Source organism: Buteo buteo, chromosome 19, assembly GCF_964188355.1.
Source record: "Buteo buteo chromosome 19, bButBut1.hap1.1, whole genome shotgun sequence".
Classification (NCBI taxonomy): domain Eukaryota; kingdom Metazoa; phylum Chordata; class Aves; order Accipitriformes; family Accipitridae; genus Buteo; species Buteo buteo.
The window spans coordinates 9,081,463-9,102,324 of NC_134189.1; the positions used below are offsets into that span (position 1 = coordinate 9,081,463).

At 46.6% G+C, this 20,862-nt stretch overlaps 1 protein-coding gene across 1 annotated transcript in view; it reads left to right on the forward strand.

Moving 5' to 3' along the window:
- The first annotated feature begins 17,328 nt into the window (after positions 1-17,328).
- AGK (acylglycerol kinase) overlaps positions 17,329-20,862 on the forward strand; it is a 37,791-nt gene continuing 34,257 nt past the window's right edge. The window contains exon 1 of the mRNA XM_075050777.1: positions 17,329-17,524. Within this exon, the coding sequence (XP_074906878.1) occupies positions 17,415-17,524 (110 nt within the window). The 5' untranslated portion in view covers positions 17,329-17,414. The remainder of the gene's footprint in view (positions 17,525-20,862) is intronic.

The following is a 20,862-nucleotide window of genomic DNA, read 5'->3' on the forward strand; positions in this document are numbered from 1 at the left end:
ACCAAGACCTGACAGTCAAATATAAGGAGGCACCTAAAACATCCTGACAAGTGGCACATTTTTCTAGCTGATGGTTCTTCCCAAGCTGACTGTTTTTCAGCAACAGACTTTGGGTTGTAGCAACAACAATCAATCTCCTGTGGTTCTCAGGGCGGAGTCCTTCCTGCCCCCAGAGAGGTGCTGTCAAAAACATCAGCTGCAGTAAGGAACCAACTGAAGGGTCTGAATGGAGGAGCATAAAAGGGAATTCTCTGTCAAAAACCTCATTGGTACTAGCATAAATTCCTTGACCTCTCCCTGTCACTAATGGCTGAGGAAGCAAGAAATCTTGGTGATATACTAAACTCAGAACTCGGAGGATGTGCCTACTTTTGCCACATTTCAAGTGAAATCGCTTGCGTTACTAGTGCTTATGAGCTGTCTGCTCCTGCAAATAAAGTCTGTGGGGCGAAGCAGAGAGCAGGAGGGGGAAAGAGCTGGCCGGGGGGGGTACAGAAGTTGGCACCCCCCCAGGGCAAATGAAGGGAGTGAAGGCTGTACAGTGGTGCATTCAGCACCATGAGGGATTAAAACCCTTTTGATTAAAAGTCTCCTCTTCTTGCCTACTCCTGCCCATGCCACCAGCCACAGCCACCCACCCAGCCATCCGCATCTGCTTAGTGAAACCTTTCTGGTTTAGCAGCAAATGCCGTTGGTAGGGGCTGCTTGGGTCTTTGCTCTCTGCCATCAGCAGAGGCAACGTGATTCATCGGTGCTAAAAATGGAAGTCTGCAGAGCTCACTTTGTGGCAGGGGAGAAAGCAGGTGCCCTCTCTCGTGGCAGCGACGGCAGAGAAAGCCTCGGGAGCGTGGCCACCACGGCAGAGGGCTCAGCTGCTCAGCGCTTGTACGGGGAAGGGGGAACCAGAACATGAACCAAAGGAGCCAGCTGCTCCTTCAAGGTTGAGCTAGGGACACCGTCGTGGAAGGGCCTGTGCTGCAGAAAGAGTGCGGCCTGACTTCAGGAAAGATTTGTGCATAAAATGTCAGGTTTAGCCACGTGAGGGATGAATTTTAACCCTCCAGTGCACTGTGGCTCCATGCAGCGCCCAGGCTGCCCAGCCCTGCCGCTGCAGGCTCCAGGGTGCTTCGCAGGCTGTCACTCACTTGTTGGGGTCTGGCTCTCTGGCACAAGAGGAGATGCCGGGCAGTGCCATAGCACCGCACAGGAGCCTGCAATCCAGCTAGACAACGCAGACAGTGAGCAAGAGAAGGGAAAACTCATTACCTGTAGTTCACCACAGAGGAAATGTAGACCAGAGGGGTTTGAATAGCTCAACATCCCACAAGCTGCCCATGGCAGAGCAGGAGCTTGCTGTGCCCTCGTTAGGCTGTCTCAGTCAGGAAGGCAAGGGCTGAGGCTGCCGTACACGGACTCTGCCTCCCCACCGCGCCGAGCACCCGCACTCGGCAGCTCACGGTTTGGGAAGTGTAGCAGGAGCGCTCATCTCTCACGGTCCAACTCCCGCTTCGAATTAGCACCATCGCCTTCAAAGATACCTCCACCTGGTCGAGACTCCACCTGGTCGTGAAGGGAAGTAACTACTGACCTAGGAAGGAAAGTAGTGAACATTTTGAGATTTAGGTTTAGGAGAGAGAAAAAAAAGTACCCGTCGGCTTCCTCTGCAATACAGTGGGGCCTCAGCAGGTCGAATGGAGGGACGGGGGCAACAACTTCAGTTCTTCAGAGCAGTGAAATACCTTGCTCTGCCCCTGAGCAGCACCACAAAGTGCAGCTTTCCCTTTGCTTTGGGGTATCTGCTAATGTTTTGTGCCCACGCAGGAGCGAGGACCCTCTCACTGAAAAGCAACCGCTCTGTTCCAGAGGCAGGATAATCTCACGGTGACCTTTCTTGTCAGAAGCACATGATAACTGCAGCAGACTGGGGCTGCATGGGGTGAGGATCCTGGTAATGAAATGCTTTCATAGCTCGACACTCATTATTCCATTACATTATCGGGCTCTTCCCCAGGGACCCTCTAAAGAGTCACGGCTGAGCTCTTTTCCTGCAGAGACCAAAACCAGACCACCTAACAAGCTACATTTACTAAAATTTTCGCTCCCTCCCTGCTCCAGGGGGAGTGTGGTCTTGTTCATTTGCATCAGACAGAAGTGGAAGAACTACGCCAGCTCAGCTATGATTTTATCCGCCTGCTAACCCACGCCAAAGAAGGCAGTCAGCCTGTCCCCAGCCAGGAGTGGCAGAGGCTGCTGCCACCCCAGAGCTCACCTTCCCCCAGGGTTCCAGCGTGCCTCAACCACCCTCTCTCTGCTGCCCTGCCTCTGCTGTTGACTTGCAAAGGTTGACCACTGATCACTTCTTTGTAAGAAACCGCACTTTCCCTTTGACTGCTTAATTCCCTGCGATTTCTTCCCATCCTCAGATAAACCCTTGGTCTTCTCAGTTCTGAAATTCAAAGTGGCCGTCACCGGGAGCAAGGACCTCACCTGGAGCTGGCTGCTCAGAGCGAAGCCTGCGTTGGCCGTGACAGCAGAGCCCTCTGACAGAGCTCAGGTCTTTACCAGGACACAAGTTGGTGGCCCAAGGGCATGCTCAGCAGCGTGAGAGCGGTACTTCCAGCAGGTACAGCTGGAGAGAGATCACAGAGTCTAAGCTTTAGGCCATCTTTTCCTCCCTCCCCGCTCAACTGCCCAGAGATAACCCTTTCAGTCAAAGGTGGTGGTGGGTATTTCAAGGGGTATTAAACAGGAGAACTGGAGGCACCAGGGATCTTGCTTTGGCTTTTGCTAACTTCACAGCGACACTCAAAATGCATGCCAGGAACATAAAGGGAGAAATAAACCCTGCCATAAGGAGCATGTGATTTGGAAAAGCAGAGGCAGCCAAAGGGTGAGAGAAGGGAATAAAACGCACAGGCGAAGTCTTCATAGCGACAGTTGGCACTTGGATTTGGCCATATATATTTGAAACCACTATGCACAGAAAGCCACTTAGTACTTAAATGCCTTCTGATGGCTAAATAAACTTTAAGTGAGCGTACACACGCATGTACACATGCAGACACACACGTACCCTCAACTGGTAGGTAAAACATGAAACAAACCCAAATATCCATCTTCACAGCAAGGCAGATTTCCTCCTTTTTGTTATGTTTTCTTACAAGCTTCCTGCAAACCTGCCAGAGAAAAGGAGGCTGAGAGTGAAACAAATTGCTCTGTGCATTGAACAAAGCCTCGACTTTTCAGTTTCACATTTGGGGTGTCTCTGACAGGCTGCAGTTTCTGCTTCATTTAACTTAGCTCGTTCCCTTTGGGAATTCTCTACCCACCATGTTTGTGGCAAGAAACACCATGTGCTGAGATTTATAAGGAGCTTTCAAACAGAACGGGTGACTGCTGAGCCCTCCCTTCCTTCCCTTCTGTCAGATGGAGAGTCACGCATTACCTTGCACTTATCTCTTCCCAGCTACCGATTTTCACAATGAGAAATCTAAATATTTTTGAGACTTCTAATGCTCCATCAAACTTATTTGCAAGTAGCCAGCAGATTCAAAGGTTGATGGGGACAGATGGGCAGGTATGAAGTGACAGAATCTTCATTTCCTTAGGAAACCAGGCTAAAAATATTATGTTCGTAGTTCAGCTTTTTCCATGAAGATGCACAGTTTCCCGGGAGGCCCAGCCAAGTCAGCGGACGCAGGTGGCAGCAGCAGCTCAGTGTCCTGGGTGACACCTTTGCTCATCGCAGCTGACATTGCCGTTCCTGCCAAAGGTGCGTCGTGTCGGCTCTTCCTGTCAACCACAGTCGGCTCTGTGGTTGTTTGGGATCTTTGATCTGGGTCTGAGCCCTGAAGAGGAGCCCGCCAGGGAGGATGATACGGAAACATTCATGGTCAGAGCGGAGATCCACATTGTCTGAGGCAGGACCTGAATGCTCCCAGGCGAAACCTGGCAAGTTGAAACATATCTGCAGAGACGGGAAGATGCCCTGAGGGAAGCTGTGTCTCAGGATGGGCAGACAGCCAGGCCTTCCGTCCTCCTCTGGCTGTAACAGCACCATCCTGGATGGCCTTGCAGGAACCCTTGCAACCCACCTGCCTTGCCTTGCCCACCAGTAAGCAGGGATGGAGGCTAACATCTGCAAGAGCTTATTGTGAAGGCTACTAAGGTAGTGCTGCTGCAAATGTTGCCAGGTGGCATAGTCCCAGTCTGTATAAAACAGTCCCAGAGCCGCCTTTTTGCCATTTTGCCAGTAACAACAAATTAATTTCCACCAGCCTCGTGACTTCTCTGCAGAGCTAGATCCGGGTCACACATTTATTAGTAACGTGCTCATCTATTCTTGAACGCAGTGTGTGCTCCCGTGGCCCGGAGGCTGGCAGGACTCGGTAACGGGGCTGCAGGAGGTCATGGACCAGCTTCACCGCCCGGCGTGTGTGTGGAGCGGGGAGGAGGCGGAGGGGAGCAGTGCTCTACCCCCAGGCACTGCCGAGGTGGATGCCAGCGCTTGGCCTCCGGGCGGTTTTCCCAGCCGGCACTGTGGATGGCTCTTGATTGTCCTGTCAGACCTTTGCTGACAAGTACTTAAATTGAGCGAGTCTGTCCCATAAAATTTAAGGAAGAAGCGAGAGGACAGAAGAATGAAAAGCAATGTATTTTTCTTTTAGCACCTCTCTTTTTCTCATTTTCTCCTGAAGTGTCAGCACCTTAAATAAAAAGTCTTTTACTGCCTCACTGCTGCCTGCATCCCATCACAAACAGCGCATGCTGTTGCAAACAGGCCAAGGTCTCAGCTAGCCAGCTCTGCCCTCAAGGGTGTCACCTCTGTGCAGAGCCCTTTGTTCTCCTTCCTCTCTCATTTCTCCTTTGCTGTCACATTCACTCTGCCAGCTCGGAAAACACTCGCCTTTTGCTCGCAGAGATCAGAGGAGGTTGAGGGCAAACCCTGTTCCCAAAGTCTGCTGTTTAGCTTCCATCTCACCAAGAGAATGGCCAGGAGGAGCCACATTACTGATTTTCAGTTTTTCACAGTTCATTTCCAAACTTGCAAACCACACTGAGAGCTGGCGAGGTATCGCTCTGTCCCTGCTTCCTCCTGCAGCCCCGAGGAGTGTTGGCTAGAAAGGGATCTCCTACAAATTCTGCTTTTTGGGGAGCTCCCATTAAGCAGTGTGAGGGTGCTGGAGTTCAGAAACTCCTCTCTCAGAAAAAGAAACATCTCTTCCCCTCAGCAGCTCCAGACAGACTAAGGGTATCGTGTCACCAGGCAGGAGGAGGATGGAACGGGGTCCTGAGTGGGACCTGCAGCCAGGCAGACCACTGGGCTGACAGATCACTCCTAACCACGTAGCAAATGCTAAACCAGAGGCGCTCGTTTGTGTTATTTTTTTAAGCTGATTGCATTTTTGCATCTCCTGACTCAGCCCAGACAGCATCGCAGCAGAACAAATGCTGGCAGCATGCAACGCAGGACGTGATTTTGGGGGGAGCTGGGCAGAGGGGAAGCTTCGACCTCTTGTTCCTCCTCACACACTGGAAGACTTGCATCACTTCTAACAGTGTAGTGGGAGCCCCTGTGGCCTAGGACCCCCCCTTGTTTCTCCTAAAACTGGCTGCATACATCATCTGTGATGTATTTCTCCACAGGAACATAGCCATAGGCAAGCATAGCCCAGACAGGAGGGCAGCACACCATGAATGGGAAAGGACATGAGATTTACAGGCAGTTATACCAGCAGGGGTGGGATAATATCCTCTGATTTCCCATTTTATTCTTTCTTTATGGATTCAGCAGAGTTCTGTATTTTTAAAAAACCTTATTTGTTATCCCTTTGCCCACTTTACTGGAAAATGTAACTGGGTACCTCTATATTTCAATTATATTTGCAGCAGTAATACTGAATTATTGAGGTAAATGCAAACTTGCATATTAAAATAAAAAGGGATTTCAATTATTTGGAGGAATACAAACTAGAAAGGGGCTGGGCCAGCACAAAAAGGCAATGACCAGCAACCTCTCCCGAGTCCAAACTAAATCCAGGCACCTCTCTCTGCCTTGGCCCTCTGTCACACAGTAATTTGCACATACACGCATGCATATAACATACCATCCCCTCATTGATTTAGTGGGACCTACTTTACTTCAGGGGCTGGATTTCTTTCTTAGCCATTTGGCTGAGAATACCAAAGAGGTCACAAACTCATCTGTGATACTCAGAAAAAAATTTTCCAGGCCAGAATGAACATTAAGTGTAAGAGTAGAGTTGATAAAAATAGTGAAGTTGGATGAGGATATTTTTGATGTACCCAGAGAGGAAGCAGTCATAAATGTTTCCATCAGGTGTGCAATGTACCCATAAAATGTTCCAAATATATTTTCATGCATTTGCAGCTGAAAAAAACCCCTTACATTTGTCAGCATTTATTTTATCAGTGAGACAAATGATCATCTGTTGTTGGACTAGACAGTACAGATCAAAGCTAGTGATGGGAATTGTTTTGATACATGTTCAAGTGGCTCTGTGCAGGTGTAACAGAGCTAAATATAACCTGGCACGGCTGATAGGCAACAACAGCTTGAAAATCTAGCTGTCTGCTCTTCATGAATGCATTTCCATTTACTTCCACAAGCTGAGGATCAGGCCCCAAATCTTTTAAATATGGATGGCTCAGAACTCCTCTGTGGATTTGCTTTGCTCAGTGCAACATCAGGAGCCACTACATGTCAAGAAGAAAGTGATGGCTTCCTAGTCCCATGCAAGACCATCCAGTATGTCACCTGGAAACATCTGACGTACCCAAGAGATGTTGGATCACTGTCACAGAGTTCAGCGTCACTGTGTCTCCAGCAGCCCCCCAGGCTGGCCTGTGGGGGGACTGGTGTTTGCCATGGGAATCCAGCAATGTTGTCTTTGCTGAGAGGTCTCCCCACTCCCAGGGGAAGGCTTCCTGACCATTTCTGGTCCTGACTGTGCCATTTTGTGGTAACAAGGTCACGTAAAATGGCCAGAATCTAGAAAAGAACACTGTAATTGAAATTGGATTTTCTTGAACTATTTAAACTTTTCTGAGAAAATAACGGGCAAAAATCTATGACAACAATCTGCTCCAGAATTATCCATCACTCACTTTGAGATTCAAACTTAATTTTACTGCTATTATTGTATGTATTTTTATTGTCCTCTGTTTGCTTAATGAATGTTGCGGTTGTAGTAATAAGATTATTGGTAATATGAAACAGATTTGCAGAATGATGAGAAGATAATTAGATGATACCTTGAGGGTGATTTCTGTTTAAGACACAGTAACTATGTCATGGAGTAAATAAACTCAGTGAGGAAAGATATCAATGGCTATTAACCCAAGATACAATTATTCCCAAATTACTAGGATATACATTTCATTATGGAGAAATACCTGGTGACTGGCGCTTGGTCTGGGTTCTCCCATCCACTTGTGAGGCTGTGGGACAAAGCCTGGCCCAGAGTGTGAGCAGGCAAGCAGCTGTGGTTGCCCACAGCCCAGGATGCGGTGATGGAGGTGGGACTCAGCGCCCACACTTGAGACGACCCAACGTATTTGCGGGAGTTTTACTGGTAGCGGGACTCCCATAAATACATTGGGTCATGAACTGTGAGGTTTTGGCAAGTCCAAGTTATCGAACTGTTCCTGGCTTTCAAGAGCTCTATCTTGCATCTTGTCCAGCTCCCATTGCCCCGTGTAACGGCAACAAAAGCCTGACAGACAGCACAGAAGTGACAGGGATGCTTGGCCATCAAAGTCGCAGTCTTAAGACCATGTCTACCTTTCTAAAGTGATGCTTAGTGACATTTCAGGATCAGCATTAGGGCAAGGAATCTGCTGCTGCTGCTTTGATCTGCGATGCTGGCTTGGGACAAAGCAGTCACATAGCCATGAACTTGCAGATCCTGAGGCTGCCCACCACTCCTGGATGAAACAACAGGCTCATTGCCCCTTTCCTCTCTCCCTTCGTGGATTTGGAGATGACCACATAACTAATCATGTGCTGGAGGTGACAATCTCCAGTGAATATATAGCTGCTTGTGTCCCACTGTTTTAATAAAGCGATGGCAACTACTGTACACACACAAGCAGCTACACAGCTCTGCAGCTTACTCTCTGTCACGCAAATGAACCATCTAAATCACTTGCATTTTCAGTATATATGGTGAGTTTTTACCGGCTTTCTCAGTACTTTTAATGGTCTGTGGAATATTTTCCTGGCTCTTTGCTTAGACTTTTCAGTCCCTGAAGGACTTTCACGCAGCCATTTTGATCCTAACTAATGAGAGTTCCTACATAATTTTTAATAGTAATTCTGCTAATAATGTTATGTATTTTCTCTACAGTCTCTCTGTCAGCTATATCCCTGGCAATCACATTCTGTCTTTTGTTCAAGGTTGGACAGAGCTTTGGAAATTTGGTTAGTTGTTTTTCTAAGTCAGATTATTACACACAAAATCTAATTCTAAGCTGCACCTATTGCATTTGCATGCAGGTAGCTGGGAGTGGGTCTGGGCCCCTAACTCCCTGGAGGAACTGGCTTGACCATCTCAGTGAATGTGCCATGGCCAATTTCAGCAAACACTGTTTTCTGTGAATTAAAGCCAAAATGTCTTTATTTACTCGAACACACCGATATCACATTTCATTGGCATCTGTGGCACAGAATTCATTGTTTTGCAGGTCTGAGCATAGCTTTGCAGCACCACTAATAGTGTCCTCGGAGAAATAAGTGCATAACTTAACTATTGTGCTGTGAACCATTGGAATAGAGTCCCATAATAAATCTCTTCAGTTTCTCAGACTCTGTATTAATATCGACATTGCATGTCCATTAAATATCACCATGCAGCAGTGCTCCAGGTGGTTGCTGCAAGCAGCTAGATTAGGGGCAAATGTCTCGATGTTACCAACCTTCCCAATGAATCTTTACACATTTTCCTCATCTATGTGGACAGGCCGTCCTCTGTCATCTCACCCATGACCTACTTATTGACTTTTTATGTTGATGTCATTTATTCACACATTATTTGCATTACCTAGAATTTTCCATTTTGTTTGCTTAGCTTTGTCCTGGCAGTTCTGGCTCTAGAAGATACTGTGCTTTTTCCCTACAAAAAGAAATGTGACGGTACGTGTTGTAACATCCTCCATCCAATGATCCTACTAACATCCCCTCTTTGCCTCTGATTTAAGGGTATCTTTCCTAAAGACAAGAACTACAGGGAGGAGGTAGTTGCATGAGGCTAAGGGAGGGAGACTCTTCCAGGTCTCCTCTGTATTCAGTTGACATCTTTCCTGGGTCAGTATTACAAACTATGCCTTTTCCAACACATTTCCCATTTATTTTCCAGTTTTGTTCACATACTTTTTTGTGTTTAATAAGCTTATCACTGTCCATTCTGTTTTCTATATTTACTTTCTGCTATGTGTGACCCTCCTATAAGCAGCTTCTAAAAATATTTCTGGCAACACATTTGCTTCTGTATCACAGTTAAAAAATAAATTTCCTATTTACTTCCGGTTAGACCATTTCATCTTTGGCTGCTGTGTTGTACATTCTTGCTATATAATTTTCACCTAAACAAGTGGTGCTGTCCTTGTTTTCTTTACTCACCCTATTTATTCCTTCTGTTGGTATTCACATGTTTTTGTAAAGGGATGCAGTTCCTTGCATCTTTCATTATATAATGGACATTGTCCCAACTTATCTCACCTGCTACAGTGTGCACATATCCATAAACTGTTTTACACATCTGATGTCCTGAGTCTCCTCTTTTCTATGACTTGGAATTCTCCACGTATCTATAACGTCAGAGCCCTGTCCATCCTCTGCAAGATTCACTCTGGACCAAGTGATTTCTGTCTCTTGGCAAAGCTTATCTTCTCTGTTAATTCTTAATTGTAAATCTCCTGTTAGCGGTTTAACTGCTTTGTTCTTTCACTTACGGTATTTCCTTAATTTACTTTACTCCAGGTACCTTATGGTATTCAGTACTTAAATTACTCTTCCCATCTGTTCTTAGAAAGGGAAAGCAAGAAAACAAAGCAAGCAAAGATATCATATAAACGGAGTCAATAACTAACTCCTGTGCATTTGGAGAGCACGGATAACAAGTAGTGGCTTGTAACTGTGGCTCAAACCGCTTTCATTTAATGTAAAATACAAGGCTGTTCTAATCTAGCCTAGTCAAGTCCCGGAGTCTTACACTGCCCTCAGCATCACCTTATCATAGATCCTTAAAGCAGCATATTAAGTGAAAAGAATGTCTAAACAGCTTGAAAAGCAAAGCCAGCCTTTGAACTGACACCAGCTCACAATGTGATACGAATTCAAAGAAAATACACTGTCTGCAGTGAAAGAAACAACATGGAATTCAAAAGCAATGCCCATGGCATAATTAGCATGTCAATTAATAACACGAGAATAACAACAACAATTTTTAAAACCATATCACTTAGTAACTTTCTGGAAGATAAATGCAATGTAAAACTTAAAACTGTACATAAACCAAACTAGCCACAGAGCTTTTTGAAATATATTTGCTAAAAATGCTACAGAGTTTATACAGAAAAAATCTTTGAAGAACTCTCTAATGTCTTCCAAAACCTAAGGAAGCAGTATATATGACAGGATCTGTAACTCCAGCAACTTTTTTCTCATGAGAAGAGTAAAAGGATCACCTCTGAAATAGTTGAAAGCTGGGAGACAATGAAAAAGCAGAATATCAGATTTTATGCTAATTTAACTGTTTTAAAAGAAAAAACAAAGTACAGTTATGCATTCACCGACACCTGAAAACATTAAGTCCTTTATTTCACAGACCAATGAAATGGCCAGTAACAATTCATAACCAAAGGTCATTGTCAGTATTAGATGTGGGATATACCTTCTGGCAGGGACTGAACTAGACCAATTTATAGTAACTCAGCAGGATTATACTTTTTTGTAAGTGGCCATATTTTGTGCTCCAGAATCCAAAACAAATGAGTCTTCTAGCTTCTACAGAGGCAAAGATATTTTGCTGGTGAAGAGGGATGGGAGTGGTTGATCACTACAGTGATGGATTTTCTCAACCCACCTTTGCCTGCGACTGATTTGGTTGTTCCCCCAACTCCACCCAAGAACAAGGATAAAACAACTTGTCACCACAGAGCACTGCCACTGACTTTGGAAGAAGTGAAACTTTGAGCAAACACAGTAATGTGCTGGGTATGTGATCTAAGATGTCAGCCAGATGTGTTCAGTGGGCCATGGTGATGCACACAATTGAGTCAAAACAAAATGAAAATAGAAGCATTTAATAGGAAACCAACTGGGAATCTCTCTTTCCTTCAAACTGTGGCTGTTGCTCTTTGATTACAATTGCCCAAGGCCCCACTCCATCTGGTCCATAGATTAGGATGTCACTGCCTCAGTGAAAAATGAATCATTGCTACAGATATATTAGTAGTTTTCAGGAGCTCTTCTGACTATAAGATCATCTGGCTATAGGATGTAACCAGGATGGTATATAGCAGCAGCTGGATTTTCAGGTAGGTGATACCTTAATGTAAACATAGGTAAGTAGTATGTAAAAATCACACTTCTGGATGCACTGAAATCAAGAAGCTGTGTAAAAGCCTTAATTTCCTACTCTCTATCTCTCTCTGATCCAGCTGTACAACAGGGATAAATGGAGAGAATATGACTTACTTTTTTTGTTAAACAATGAGCATTAATCTCTGCCAGAAGCAAAATGCCTGAGTGGAGATTCTTATACTTTAAATCACTCAGATTCTGTCTACAGAAGTGAAAATACCTGCTTGGAGATATAAGCTCAGGAGAGGTTAGGCGTTACCTGCACTCTGGATGATGGCTACCTCCCTTCCAAATAGGTGCTGCTTAGAGAGGCAGGCACAACCCATGTATGTCTGTGCTATGAATTTGGTCTCTCCCCTTCTCTCTCCCTCCCTGTATCATACTATTTTCTATGCACGGTCCCTTAATATGTAGCAGCGCCATAGTAACAGCATCAGCTCAGAGATGAGTGACCTTAGCCTGCATCAGCAGGACTTTCTTAAGGGTAGGAACCTGTACCATTAATGAAACTGATGTCCTCAGTGTAGATCTTGCTGAGACCTTCTCTGAAAAGCGGAGTGTAGAGTGGCCAGTATTAGCACAGGAGTTGCTACAGATTTTTCTGTGCAGGGGTTTGTGCTGCTGGGCGAATGGATAAATCCCAGTCCCAGGGCACTGTCCTTGTTCCTTCATTGGGAGCAGACCCAGAGGAGATCTAACTGGTGCTAGGAAAGATATAATATCTCTGGCCAGCTCTGAGACCACAAGCTTAGAGAAATTTTTGTCTGTCGCCCTGCTACATTTAAAGCTTACGGTCCGGGGCTGCTCACCTTAATGCCTCAGTGGCACCTGCATTTACTGAGCCCAAATAGGTTGGGAGTGAGTGCAGAGCCCTCTGAAATGTGTCTCTGCTAAAGGAACAAGTTCCTGACAAGATTGCCACAGAGCAATTTAATGGGTTTCTGCTGCTGTTCAAAAGCTGTGAATATCTCTATTCATTCCCTTGGAAAAAAGGTTAATAAACTCTGAGAATCGGGGAATATTTCTGTGTAATAGCTCGGTCGTGGGAAGAGGGGGCAGGGTGTAAAGGTGGTGGGTTTTGCTGTAGAAATATGCTAGGCACGCTCCTGAATTTCCTTCTAGGGAGGGTGAAGCTCATGTCGTGTTCTGCTTACAGAAGAGCCAAGGAAGAGCGTGGAGGGGAAGGAAGGGGAGAGATAATTCTTGTGCAGAGTTTCTCTGAGTTACCCAACCAAAAACCCTGCCAGTGTGATTCAGATCTTTCTTCAAGCCAGTGGAGCAGGCACTGACTGCAGACATGACTACCCCGGGGACTCACACCTCCAGGCAGAGCTGGAAATGAGGGCAAAAGAATCCATCATGAACTTTCTCTGCTCTCACAGGCAGGAAGTTTCTCTGATTAGCTTCAGTGGCTGCAGCACTCCCCTCTCTTACACAGGATGGTGGCCAGGGGTGGAACGGAGAGGGACCTGGGACATGGGGTAGAAGAACAGCTTCAGGCCCTGGACACAAACCCTGGAGAACAGAAGCAGAGAAATACTGACTGGGAAGCCCAGCAGAGATTTCAGCTAGCACAGGAACCCACCCAGACAGGGAGAGAAAGAGCTCTCTCTTTCTGCAGCACCCCCCCCGTACCCACAGTCTGTAAGGAGTGAAAAGCTGGAGGTGGATGCACCTGCAAGGCTGGAACTCCCATCCCACAGGTCCTGCTCCCATCCACCAAGGAAAAGGGCTCTTCCCCACCTTATACCATGCTTGGTGTTCAGGTGTTGTAGAATTAAAGCAAAGCAAATTATAACCTCTCTCGGTGGGCCAGAGGCATGGAGAGATTTAGAGTCTGGGTTTTTTTTCTCATCAGCTGCACAAAAGCTTGAAGGTTGTGTGAAGATGCTCTCCCCTGTCACTCTGGCCACAGTGATATTAATCATGTGTAACAAGGGAGGAGGAGTGGGGGACGGACGGGGGGGGAGCGCAGACTACAACCAGAAACAACGATGCCTCAGTCTGGCAGGAACACGGACAAACACACATATTGGTGTAGCAAACACACAGCTCCTACAGAGAAATAAATTTGGTATCTTTGCAATACAAGCGGCTATTTGGATTTTACTTGTAAGTAAGTACCTGAAGACATATGATCACCATAATGGCCGGAGATGTGGTTGACAGCACTTCTATTTGATACCCTCAGCCCACCCTTAGCTGAGTCACAAATGCCAGAATAACCAGCAGGCAGAGGGGTCTCAATTCTCCATCGCTGTAAGGACAACAGAACGACTACCTTGGGACTGGGGATATCCCTTTCTTTTATGCACACAAGGGCACATATCCCTCATGTTACCATCATGGAAAACCTCTCCTCTGCCCTTGTACAGTGCTGATATAGAACTTACTGAAGATGTAGGATGGGGTCATCCAGTTCAGCCATATGAGGATAACCTATAGACCACATGATGACATGGCTAGAATTAGCTTCCAGACCATGAATTTGAAGAAAGCCCCACTGCTACTAAGTGGCGGCTGTGAACAGGACTTCTGTTCCTTATTTTGAAGGTCCCACTCAAAACTACATACCAACTGATGAAACCAGTGACTTCAGTAATATGATTACATATGTTCAATCTCACTCCCAGAGAAACGACCACGAGAGAAAAACAGAAACCCAGATGAGTTAGCTGAGGTGAGGACCTGAGGACAGACTGTGCTGGACAGAAAAGGAGACTAAATCATTCTCTGTCCTTGTCCATTGGAGGGTGCTGCCAAGTAGTAGAGAAGAATCTCCTACTGTTTCACCCATATTCCCCCACTTAGAAGAGACCTGAGATGGTTGAGCATGTGACTTTCCCAAAGTTACAGACAAATATGTCCCTGAAGCATGGTCACATATTTGAGGCTTCTGCTAACAGGCTCGGCTCTGATAGCAGAGACAGGATGATAAAAAAATTGCAGTTCAAAAATGGGTCAGACACGAGTAACAGGGATGAGGCACTCACCTGTCTTCGCAAACAACTTGTGCGATAATTTTAGGTGACACATCCCCAGTCAAGTATTAGAGTTGCAGAGCAGCTTTTCGAATGACTCTTTTTTACACAAACCATCTAGCAACCATAAGAAAACAAAACACATATTCCAGCCTCCTCTGAGCAGCTTTCTGAAAAAGGTAGCAGTCATTTTACGTGGCCTAAAAAATTACTATGATATATAATCTAGAGGATGTTCAAGATCAACCCTTTATCCTCTCATTTTCCATTGCACATACTCTAATACCTACTTCTATTGATCTGACATGCAGAAAACTAAGAGAGCTAAAAGAAGAGTACCTGATACATGCAGCAGCACGGCAGGTGTGATCTACCTTGAGGGTGATCAGACAGCCACAGCCAAAAACTAGGACGTACATGTTTGCCAGGAGGGATTTCGGAATGGCTGCTGCATCCTAAGTAAAGCCAAATACTAAGACAAGTGCACAATCTGTCATTGTTGTCTACAGTGTTTATTTCTTCTAAGGGCAGTTCTCTTTGAAAAGGCCCATCTCAAAATCACCAGCCCACATTCTCAGATAACGTCAGACAATCCCAGAGTGGTGGAGGTGGGACAGGACCTCTGGAGCTCATCCAGTCCAGCCACCCTGCTCAGAGCAGGGTCAAGTCCCTCTGCTAGGGATGTTGAAAGACAACTAGTATTTGAGCTAAAATTTCTCATTTATACTAACTTTGATGTGTTTTCCCACATATGAACTCAGGAAAATTTCCATTCAGCCATTTTAGAGATATTCAGGTCTTTCATACATTTAAGCATTTTTCTGATGGCTCCGAATGTGTATTGGCATACTAAAGAGGCTTTATTTCAAAAATTCAAGCTTGTTTTGGAAGCATCGTTAATAAACACAACTGTACTCAGTAGAGCTGGTTGTGAAATAGGAAGTTACAGATGCTTATAAATTATTTGTGGCACCTCATGAGAATTATGAATTTGAAAAGTATTTATCAGCACACAATCTCTTCATAAGCTAAGGAAAGCAGGATGAGAGCACTAATATCTGTTGCTGTCATTGCTGTTAGCAGTCGGCCACACCACCTGAATCCTCACAAAAAGTAGGACAAGACCAAAAAATAAAGTAGGACATTTAATCACTCCACGCCACCTGGAACGTTCAGCAGCACATCAAATGCGTGTACTCAGCACACTGAGATGCACTGGACAGATGAACCTGGAATATTTAAGTGGGATGCAATGGCTACTGGATAAGGGTGTGCCTGAAATATTCATCAGGAGCTGACTCTTTAATGTTTTTCTTAGAAAAAACAAATCCCAAATCTTCTACTCTACAAAATGAAGAGAAAAAAACACCCCAAACATAGCAGGGAAACTAATCCATAGGGTTTAATCTGCTTTCCTTATCACTAACAGCAGAGTGTCTTCTGGACCGTCTTCTGCATCAACTTGATTCTTGCAGAACAGACTCTTGCATACCCAGAGTCCCAAATTTGGCTTCAAGCAGCCCCCTTATGTTACTACTCACATCCCATCTGGACACCATTAAGCAGAAGGATTTAGGGAAGCTTTTTACACAGAAGCCATTTTATTGACTTTGACATTCTTGTAAATGTTCAGATTTTGATGAAAATGGCATTTTGCAAGAGGGGAAAAAAAACATTCTGAAGAAAAATTTCTGTCCAGCGCTACGTTCATTATCCTGACCTGCTGGTCCCTGCCAGACTGCATCCTTGTCCTGAGTCCGCAAGCCGGTGTCCCTGTCAAGAGGGAGGCAGTGGTCTACAAAAGCAGCGTCGCTTCCTCACACCACTGATTTAGCCAACGGTTCATTTTGAACGGCCCACGATCTGTCTTCCCTACTCACAGGACACGGTCTCTTTGAGTATTACCCACGCGTGCATCCCCTCGGCACCTCTGTGAAACCCCTGAGGCTGTTCGCCATCCTTCAGGCGTCACGGGAAGCCATGGCTAGAGGTAACGCCGGAGGGGACCACCACCCAAAATCTTCCCGTCACGAGGTCAGGTCTCGCCACTTGGTCGTGCGTCCGCCTTGCCCTGGCAGGACGTTCGCGCTGGTCACGGCTCCATGGCATCCTCGCAAGGACGGTCTCTTTTCCGCGCGTGACTGGAGACATTTCTCTTGGGGCTCACGGTCATCTCGTCGGTGGGGCTTAAACAGCAAACCCCGGGTACTTCCTAGGCAGCTTTTCTTTTAGGTGAACCTCTGGAAATGTTGTTTTCTGGGGGGAGCGCCTTGGATATTTCTATGAGTGTGAAAAACCCACCTCTTCCCTTTCATCCTCTGCTACGCAGAAAGCCTCCGCTCCCCTCACTGCTTGTGGTGGCGGGGGGCTGCTGGCAAGACCCCACGGCTGCGGGCTGGGGGACGACCACACAGCAAGGCCGGCACACAGGTGAGTGTGAAAGCACCTTTCCTTGGGGCCTTTTGTTTGTTTGTTTTATTTCTTAACCTGAGGTGGGGTGCCTGGACTGAATCCCGGGCGACACGAGGCCTGAGGCAAGGGCACAGTAACATGGAGGGGGGATGAGATCTCCTCAGCCCCGCGCTGGCCAAAACCTGCACGGCGGGGGCCGGGAGAGGCTCCCCCCCCACGCCGGGGCCCGGAGCCCGGAGCCCGGAGCCCGGCGGGGCCCGCCTGGCCTCCCCGCGGGGCCGGCCCGCCGTGGGTGCGCGGAACGCCGGTGCCGGGGGAGCCGTTTCCAGCCGAGCCGGGCCGGGCGGCGGGAGCGGCGACGCGTCGGTTCCCGCCAGCCCATCTTGAGGGGCGGCCGGTTTGCCCCGGGGGGCGGCATGGCCAGGGCGGCGAAAGCGCTGACGACCCTGAGGAATCACTGGAAGAAAACCACGTTCGGGGTCTGCCTGCTGAGCTGGGGCGGGCACTGGCTCTATGGGAAGCACTGGTAACTGCCGGCTGGGGGCGGGAGGGAGAGAGAGACACCCGGGCCGCCGTGCCCCCCCCAGCCCCGCCGTGCCCCCCCCAGCCCCGCCGTGTGCCCCGGGGCTTTCACAAGCGGCCGGTCCCAGGCCGTGAGGGCACCGCTGCCCTGTTCGCCTCGGCTGCCCGGGCTGCCGGTCCTCTCTGCCTAAGGCGGTCTCCCCTCGCTGCTGTTAAAATGGGGGGGTCTCCCCTCGGAGGGGTCCGGCGCCTCGGAGCGGGGGGTGGCTCTGCCTCCCCCTCCAGCAGCCCTGAGCTTAGGAAGGCTCGGTGCCTTTTTGTGATTTCCCACCTTGGCCTTGTTGTAAGTTTGGGGCTAGTTCAGGCGGTAGTTTTAAACAGAGGTGTTGTCGGGGTGGCTCGAGTAATTCTGGGGGCTGTTGGAGAGGAGAAAGGTTTACATCTTCTAACTTCAAAAAAAACGCCGTCAGCCAGGTGCGTGTCGTCGGCTTGCTCGCTTTTGACCAATGTTACAAGGATGAATGGAACCAGAGGCCCAACACCTGCAAATGGTGCCAGTGGTACCAGGCTGATGGGAAGCCCCCTTCGTGGGCAGAGTGGGGCCATCACAGCATGGTGGTCGTGTGCCCGTGGGCTTCCCCGCCTCCTTTTTTCTTTTAACCGTGCCATACACCGCATGAAAGATGCCACATTTCTGTTGCACGAGCACTTGTTCCTTTCTTGAGGCACGGCACTGGCAGCAGCCTTGCACTGTGCCTCCCTGTTGTCACCCGCTTTTTGCTGTTGTCACCCGCTTTTTGCTGTTGTCACCCGCTTTTTGCTGTTGTCACCCGCTTTTTGCTGTTGTCACCCGCTTTTTGCTGTTGTCACCCGCTTTTTGCTGTTGTCACCCACCTAGCTCCACAGAAGGAGCCCGTCAACCCCTGCAGCAGCAGTACTGCTAACATAAGTCATACCTAGTAGGGTGTCGTTTCCACTGTTTATCTGTGGAGCGAATGTTCCTTATAGTAAGCAATATCGACCCTCACAATTTTTAAATAGCTAGGCTTATGTTTTAATCCCTGTCCTTTAAGATTATGGTTAATACATTTGACTAAAATCCAAGTACAGCCAAATTATTTTTTAAAATTGCTACTTTTGGTGCTGCGGTTTATTCTGTCACTGTCTTAATGTCTTTTTAATTGTTAAGTCATGATTTTAGCAGTGTTCTTTTCTGCTTACATTAAAATGCTGCCAAAGCCTCAGTGGAAGACTTAGGAAAACAAATCTGTTTATGTTGTTTGGTATACTTTACTTCTTTATTTCCTTTTGCCTCGGGACTTTTGCATTAAATCAGTCTTTGTTTTGAATGGTACATCTGCTTTAGTTGCTTACTTCCTACCTGAAGCACTAAGGCTCAGTTGACTGCAGGGCAAGCAGCAAAAAAACTCTTCCCTCCATACTTTTTTCTTTGTAATTGCTGATTATAGGGCAGGCTATGGTAAGATGGAGAATAACTGTGTGAAAGCTGTGGTGACAAGGTCATGGTTTCATGCGTATGGCTACATGGACCAACAGACAGAAAAAAAGTACATAATGTACTGCTGTGTTGTAAGCAGAAGTATTTGTGCTAAGCAGATTGAGTTTTTGTGATGCCTTCATGTAATGTCAGTGGGTCCTTGAGCTTGCATTCCATTTTTCCCTCTGAACTTGAACTTTGAATTCAGAAAAAATAGCAAAATGTAAATGAGTAATTATTTGAAGTTCTATCATTCTAGATATCTCTTAGCCAAAAGAATAAACTGAATGTACAAAATGAGGAGGAAGAAATTGTTTGGTGGCATTCATATGAGGGGCTGGCTGGTGGGGTAGAGCAGCCCGTGACCTTCCCAGGTACCCTGCTTACACAAGTGGCCTCTTTACTGGTCTTCTGTTGCCACAGATACTAATGACAGCAGAGTGCATGTCGGGCCTGGGTACTATGGAGACCTACTGAAATAGAGCATTAAGAAAAAGACTGTATCTGCTCCTTGTGCATATGGAGAGTGGGCACTTGAGGAGGCCTAGGAGCAGCGTCAGACACAACCAGTCTCCCCTTCATATCTGTTGTTTCTGGGAGTTCATGTGCCTATGTACTGTCAGTTTCAACTGTATTGATTTCCTGTGCGATTAACTGTAAAAACATTTTATGATCACTGAGAACGTGATGCGTACTGTTCTGATATGGTGGTGAATGAGGAGGAAAATATGAAAGGCAAACAAACAAAAAGGGAACTTTTGGTATGTAAATTTCAGTGCTTTGAGGTTATTTGCACCAAGTGTAGGCATAGTGCTTTAACCCAGATGATGTAGTGGGGAAAAAAATGTTTACACATCCTATTCTCCAATCTCCCCTTTTATCTGTAAGGGAAAATACAGCATTTCCTTACCAGACATTGGAAATGCAAGGTAGGAAATCCTGTGATGACAAACAGCTCTGTGTGACTTTGATGTAGACTGAAGCACAGCTGTAAAGTACTGCTTTCAGAGATTTAAATACTGTTTGCAGAAAGTGACAACCGTTTAGCCATTTCTCTGCGGAGGATTGTTTTAGCCACAGAAAAGAAAAAATGAGGAGTGACAGAAGAACCTGATGGCAAGAGTGTAAAAATTCAAAGGTGGTCTCAGCAGCCCTTTCATGGTACTCTGTGCACAGTGAAGGCCTTACCTTGTAGCTGTTGGACATCAGGGAATAGGCCAGGATCCCCCTTTGCAGCTTGTTTTGCCTCCAAATGTGGTAATGGCTTTTGATGGGGGTTTTTTTTGTACATTCCCTCTTCCCAGTTTCTTTGTTTATGTACCAGTTATGCTGAGGAGCAGGAGAGGTGCCTTTTGCCCCGTGCACAAACCGTTGCAGGTAACCCTTGAAGAAGTTAATGAAGGAATCACGTATGGGCTATGTTAGCCATGAAGCTTGCTGTTATCAACATCAGAGGCTAAATTACTATGCGTGAGGCATACTTGACTAGACTTACATTTGCCCTTTTAGAACAGATTAAAGGTTTAGCGAAGTCTTGTGCGTCGGTTTCTGGCATCACTGGAATTTCTGACGAAGGGGCTTGCTTTAGCACAGCATCAGTTCAGATTAGCCTGTGACTTCTTGGAATTAGCTGTCTGAGATGTTGCTCATTTATTTGCAGCTGAAGAAATTTTTTTTTTCCCCATCCTGCATCTTTCTTCTTGGCTTTTCCATCCTAGTGGATTTTCTAAGATATTTCTCTTGCAAGGAGAAGATCATTTGCTTTTTTGACTTCTCAAGGTTCCTCCTTCTTTTGGATGCAGAGGCTATGATGCCTGCATTAAGTGGAGCTATTGTAAATAACA